Below are 6,225 nucleotides of genomic sequence, written 5' to 3' on the forward strand. Positions count from 1 at the left end.
TGGATGAGGTTGATCTTGTTGACAACCTAGAATTGAACAACATGCCGTCTAATTTTGATGTGAAGGAGGGTAGTATTTTTCTTGAAAAGACTCTATTGGTGAATTCTTTGAAGATGATATCAATCAAGAACAACTTTGAGTTCAAAGTTTCCCGGTCTAGCAAAAGCAGGTATTTCATAGTTTGCAACAAACAACCTTGCGATTGGAAGTTGAGTGCGTCCGTGTGTGGGGACTCGGGTGTATGGGTGATTAGAAAGTACCAAAAAGAACACACGTGCGTTGTCGAAGTAGTTTCAGTAAAGCATCGGCAAGCATCGGCGTCACTTATTAGCGAGTGTGTGAAGAGAGAGTTCTACAATGGTCGTGCAGGCCATATGGTTCCTAACGATGTTGTGGATCATATGCGGACGCATTACAAAGTCAACATATCTTATTTTACTGCGTGGAAAGGTCGGGATCTCGCGTTGAAAGAAGTTTTAGGTTCGCATGCAACCTCGTACTCACTTCTTCCGGTTGTTGCTGAGATGATAGCAGAAAAGAATCAAGGTAGTGTTCTTTTCCTCTTTTGGTTTCTGTCATTAATTGTAATCCAGGCTAGATTAAAGTTAATCTGACTAACAGTGTCATATTTTTCTTGAATTAGGAACTTATTATACTTTTGAGATCGAACCTTCCGGAGAATTTAGGAACTTCTTTATTGCGATCGGGGCTTCAATTGAAGCTTGGAAGCATACTCGCCCCGTGATCTCCGTCGATGGAACATTTTTGAAAGGGAAATTTGCAGGGACGTTATTGCTAGCGGCTGCGATGGACGGTGATAACCATATCCTTCCATTAGCGTTTGGACTTGTTGATACGGAGAGTGATGCTACATGGCGTTGGTTCTTCGAACATATCAAGAACGCGTTCGGCGATCGCGCGAACTTGGTTGTGATATCGGATCGGAAGACGTCGATCCCCAAGGGAGCATTGGAAGTCTTCCCGTATGCGAATTACGGCGTTTGCATTCAGCATTTATGGGGTAACTTGCTGACGAAGTTTCGCCGTCGTAAACTTCGGCCACTTTTTCTCAAGGCTGCCAAGGCATACACGCACGACGAATACGAGTATTTTTTCGACAAACTTAGTGACAAGCAGTCAGGAATCAAGGATTATTTGATTGAAGCTAATCCGGAATTGTGGGCTCGTTCCAAATTCCCGGGGAAAAGATATCAAGTCATGACAACTAACATCTCGGAGTGCATGAACGCTGTTCTACGAGAAAATCGGAGCTGGCCGGTAGCTTTCCTAGTCTTGGCTTTTAGGAAAAAACTACAGCAATGGTTTTATAGACGTATGTTGTCTTTTGAATCGATGAAGTCTCGGTTGACTTCTTGGGCGTATAAGCTCATATTGGAGAAGGAAGATGAAGCTCGGTCTATGAAGGTATGTGTTTCTTTATGTATGTTTTTTTAGTGTTAATGAATGTTTAGGCTGTTAAAACTGTTTCACATCGTAGTTTAATTCATATTTTCATGTGTTTAATGTAGGATTAATTTTAATCCATCCTGGATTAATCTTACTGACAATGCCATATTTATCTTGAATTAGGTCAATGAAGTTCATTTTACGCTATTCGAGGTGGTTGATGGGCAACGATCTGTTACTGTAGATATCCTGAACAGAAGTTGTTCGTGCTTGTTTTGGCAATTGGAAGAGATTCCTTGCGGACATGCCGTGGCCGCTCTTTGGATGAGAAAGCTCGACCCGATGAACTATGTGTCTTCATATTACACCAAGGAGACGTTGATGGCGACTTACTCCAGATGCGTCTATCCTGTAAACGAGAATCAAGCCTCATTGGTTCGTGTGGGTGATACAACCGTTATCAAACCGCCTAAGCTCAAGACTCTTCCTGGAAGGCCTCGGAAGAAAAGGATTCGTTCTTCGAATGAATTCAAACATGTGCATTGTGGTTCATGCGGTGAAGCCGGACACAACACTAGAACTTGTGCGAAGATCTAGGGTTCATTTCATTTCATTTGTGTATTCTTTTGGTTTTTGGTTTTTTGAATTTTTTTGCAATTATGTTGACTTTGGTATTGTTCATTTTCAATTTTGACATTGTAGTTTGATTCAGAATATTTGGAATAGATTGACATGATTAATTTTGTTCATAATTTCATGAGTTTAAGGTAGGATTAATTTTAATCCTACCTGGATTTATACTTAACAATGAAATTAACTGACTAATCCAGCCTTCAATGCCATGATACAAACAATGATAGAGAACTGAAAATAACCCAAATATTACTCTAACGATTCTGGATTAAACTTCAAAAGAAATTAACTGACTAATCCAAACTTCAATTCAACTATACAAACAGTGAAAGAGAACTGAAAATAACCTAAATATTACTCTAACGATTCTGGATTAAACTTCAAAAGAAATTAACTGACTAATCCTATTACATGTTTCTTCATTTTTTTATCATAGATTGAGTAAGGTTAAGGTTGAAGCTTGGCATGTCCTCGGGGGTAGGCGTCTCCACAGGCTGCTCCGTTGTCGTCTCCACGGCCGGCTTCTCGGGCTGATCTGTTGTTGTCTCAACGGCCGGCTTCTCGGGCTGCTCTGTCGTCGTCTCCACGGCCGGCTTCTCGGGCTTTTCTTCATTCTTCTTCAAAGCAGCCTTCTTTTGCCTTTTTTGTTTTTGCACATCGGGGTCCGCGGATCCAAACTCCGTTGTATAAGGCAGACACATAACAGCAGCCTTGTGTTGCTCGCGTTTCCGCGGTGACCGGCGGACGATTGGAGCTTCTCGCCTTGCAGCTTTTTTAAAAACCTGCAACAATTACATCAAAATAATCCTCTTTTCAGTGACTGAATATTTTTTAATCCTGCCTTCCTAAGAATTAATCCAGGATTAATGAACAATTACCCTCATCTTCAAATTTCCTTTTTGGAGTGTAACCATTTGACCTATGCCATCCTCGCCCCGAGTTGAAACCTGTTCCGCCACCGTAGTGTCAGCCCTTTCGTTCTCCTTCACCGTTGCCGGGTCGATTGGAATCTGTTCAGGCATCTCGGTGTTGAGCTGAAACAAATTAATCCAGGGTTCACTATTAATAATCCAGGTTCCAAACACTAAAAAATATTTGTCGAGTTTTCAAACCTGTATAGTTGATGTCGCTGGGTCGATTACAACCCTTTCGGTGTCCTTCATTGTTGGTGGGTCGGTTGGAATCTCTTCAGCCCTTTCGGTGTTCAACTGAAACATTAGTGTTCTAGTTAACATTCTTTATTAGGCATAATTTGAAATTTATACCAAATAAACAAACTTAAGTATTACTTACAGTAGTTTGTATGTCGTTTACAATGTAGTTCATATCGTTGAAGTCAGAGATGTAGGGCGATTGTGAGGCGATGCCGGCGTTTGATGATTCCGCCATACTTTTGTCTTTTATCTTTAGTACCATTTGATGGAGTGCATTGAGTTTGGTGTCGAGTCTGTCCAATCTCTTCTCCAATCTCATCTCCATTGCTTTCATAGCAGTGAGTATGACATCTTCACGCACTGAAGGCATCGGTGTTGACGGTGTTGACGGTGCTTGTTGTTGTGGTGTACGCACCGAGTCCTCATCGCGACTCTCCTGTTGTTGTCTTTCGGGTGCTGGCTGCATCGTGGTTTGAAATGGCTCCATGTACTCCGTATTCAATTCAGCCCTTGTGCACTCGATTTCGATCAGCGATAGCTACATTTAACAATATAATCCACCATAGATTAAATATAATCCCAGTTTAAAACATATTTTCTAACAACAAAACATGAAAACGTACCGCTGGGTTGTCGAAAACCTCCTCTGACAGGTTGAAGAAGCTGGGCGTGAGGTTGAAGTTCCACCGTAAAATTTGGGGCAGCTTTATTGTTCGCAACTTTGTTGCGAATCCCTTCTCCAACAGCAGTGGAATTGTTTCATAAGCCCATACTACTAGGGCATGAACAAAACCACCAGCATCGTATGCTTGGAGCTTTCCCGTCTTCAATGTTCGATGCTTCTTCATCGTCTCGAGGAGTTTTTTGAAACTCTCTAACCCCCATGGATATTTCGCAAATCTGTCGGGATAGTCGGCAAGCTCCAAGTATTTTGGGTCGCAACTCACTGAATGTTGGCAAGGCAAAATCTGTGTGTACAGAATACACAGATTTGCGAGCTTGACCTTCTCTTCACTTGTTGCCATCAACGAAGAATTGAACACTATCAGAAGGTTGTTTACGGATGCAGTCTTGTTGTTGAAGAACTTCTCGACGATTGTTACTTGTGGTGTAGCCTCTATGTCATCTGTATCGTCGTTGTGTTTGCAGAGCAGCCCAGAACAGATTGCGAACTCCCTTATACCAAACTTTGCAATCTGTCCGTTGAAGTTGAATGCCAGCTCATTTGTTTTTGCAGCATGGCTTTGCCGCAGGAGCAGCTGGTGCACAATCTTCCCCGGAAATGCACTGTTTTCGATCTCTAGCAAGTGACCGAAGACCCCATTTTTCACTGAGTTGATCTCTTCGTCACTCAGCTTTGACAGGATTCCTTTAATCCCATCGAGTCGTGTGTGTGTATTTATTTTGGCTTGGCTATTCCATGCTTCTCTCGCAATCACGAAATCGCTCAGGTCGCGCGACTGCACAAAAGAGACCAGATTAAAATTAGACTAGCCTGGATTAAAATTTTATTTATTAAAGATTCAAACAATTACTTACTTCTGTAGCCTCTTCTTGGCTTGTCAATGCAGCTCTCGCTTCTTCATTTCTTGCCGTTGATTGCCTTGTTTGCCTCATTATCTGCTTCAACGTTGCCAAAGAAAATATTAATCCATGCTAAATCCAGGTTACTTTAATAGGATTTGTTCTTGATCTCTAGCAAGAAATCATACAATCAACACCTAAAAAAATCACACAAGCTTAAGGCCACGATTAATCATCCAAGTTTAATCCAGCCTACTTTAATATTAATCTAGGGTTACAAAAACCGCAATCAACACCTTCAAACTCACACAAGCTTAAGGCCACGATTAATCATCCAAGTTTAATCCAGCCTACTTTAATATTAATCTAGGGTTACAAAAACCGCAATCAACACCTTCAAACTCACACAAGCTTAAGGCCACGATTAATCATCCAAGTTTAATCCAGCATCCTTTAATATTAATCTAGGGTTACAAAACTAAAACGAACGAAATTTACTTACAGCTAATTTGGTTTGGTGAATATTGAAGACCGGAGATGGATTGAAGATTATAGGCGGCTCACGGCGACGTCTCTTCTTCCTCGGCCGTCGCACACACAGGTGTCAGGATTCGCGAACTAATCGAGAGCAGCGAAGGCAGACGTGCGAGAGAAAGACTGACGACGACGACGCTGGTCATTTCTAGGGTTTCGTCGAGAGAATTCGCTACGACGGCGACGCTGGTGATTTCTAGGGTTTTGTCGAGAGCTAGAGAGACAGAGTCGGGGAATATCGTTCAAAATCGCCAGACAGAACGAGAGAATTAGGAAAAGAATCGAGAGAATTCAATAATTGGGCCGAGGGGCATATTTGGGCTTTTAAAAAACTTGGGCTAGTTTGCTTAGACTTGGCAAACTGTGGCTATTTTGCAAAATGTTAAGTTCTATCGGGCTATATAGCCGCTTGACCTTTTATTTTATTGAACTAAAAGGAAAGTATTTAAGACTATGTTTGAATGAAAGGCTTAGTAGTTATGATTTGTCAAATAATCAAGTTAATATAAGATTACAAAATAGTTAAGTTGTATCCAAAATCTGTAAAGATTATCATAATTCAAATTAATCCACAGGTCTACTAAATGTAAAATATATATATATTTTATCATAAACATCAATTTCTCTATAGTAAAATATCTTATGTACATGTTTCAGAATTTTACCAATAAAGTCAATATTTTATTGATAATGTCGAACTTCAGTTATTTGAAAAGTATCTTTTCGATTTATTCTTCTTTTTCTATTTGTTTTCCCTTCATTATTTTTCTGTTTATTCAATTTAATTCAACTCCACATAAATATAAATAAAATGATGCATGAGATATATATAACCTATAATTTCGTGGTTGTTGAGGAACCAAATTTGACGTCAACAATGATCATTGTTCTTGACTAAGGTGGGAGTCATCATATACAGTGCCCATTGCATAAAGAACTTCAAGTTTTAAGTTAACCGTGAATCTGGCAATAT

The 6,225-nt window shown here is 40.4% G+C and overlaps 1 protein-coding gene and 1 long non-coding RNA gene across 2 annotated transcripts; one reads left to right on the forward strand and one right to left on the reverse strand.

Moving 5' to 3' along the window:
* The first annotated feature begins 41 nt into the window (after window positions 1-41).
* LOC149378810 (uncharacterized) lies at window positions 42-2,121 on the forward strand. The gene is made up of 3 exons (XM_089603872.1): window positions 42-546; window positions 644-1,425; window positions 1,591-2,121. The coding sequence occupies exons 1-3, from the start codon at window positions 42-44 to the stop codon at window positions 2,002-2,004; spliced, it is 1,701 nt and encodes a 566-aa protein (XP_089459998.1). The 3' UTR covers window positions 2,005-2,121.
* Window positions 2,122-4,607: 2,486 nt separating this feature from the next.
* LOC149378811 (uncharacterized) lies at window positions 4,608-5,384 on the reverse strand. The gene is made up of 3 exons (XR_016294086.1): window positions 5,221-5,384; window positions 4,734-4,814; window positions 4,608-4,654 (listed from the first exon to the last, which is right to left on the reverse strand). It is a non-coding gene; the product is annotated as an uncharacterized LOC149378811 (long non-coding RNA).
* Window positions 5,385-6,225: the final 841 nt, after the last annotated feature.

Source organism: Urtica dioica, chromosome 12 (genome assembly GCF_054948205.1).
Source record: "Urtica dioica subsp. dioica isolate 48M chromosome 12, U.dioica_male_clone48M_v1_H2, whole genome shotgun sequence".
Classification (NCBI taxonomy): domain Eukaryota; kingdom Viridiplantae; phylum Streptophyta; class Magnoliopsida; order Rosales; family Urticaceae; genus Urtica; species Urtica dioica.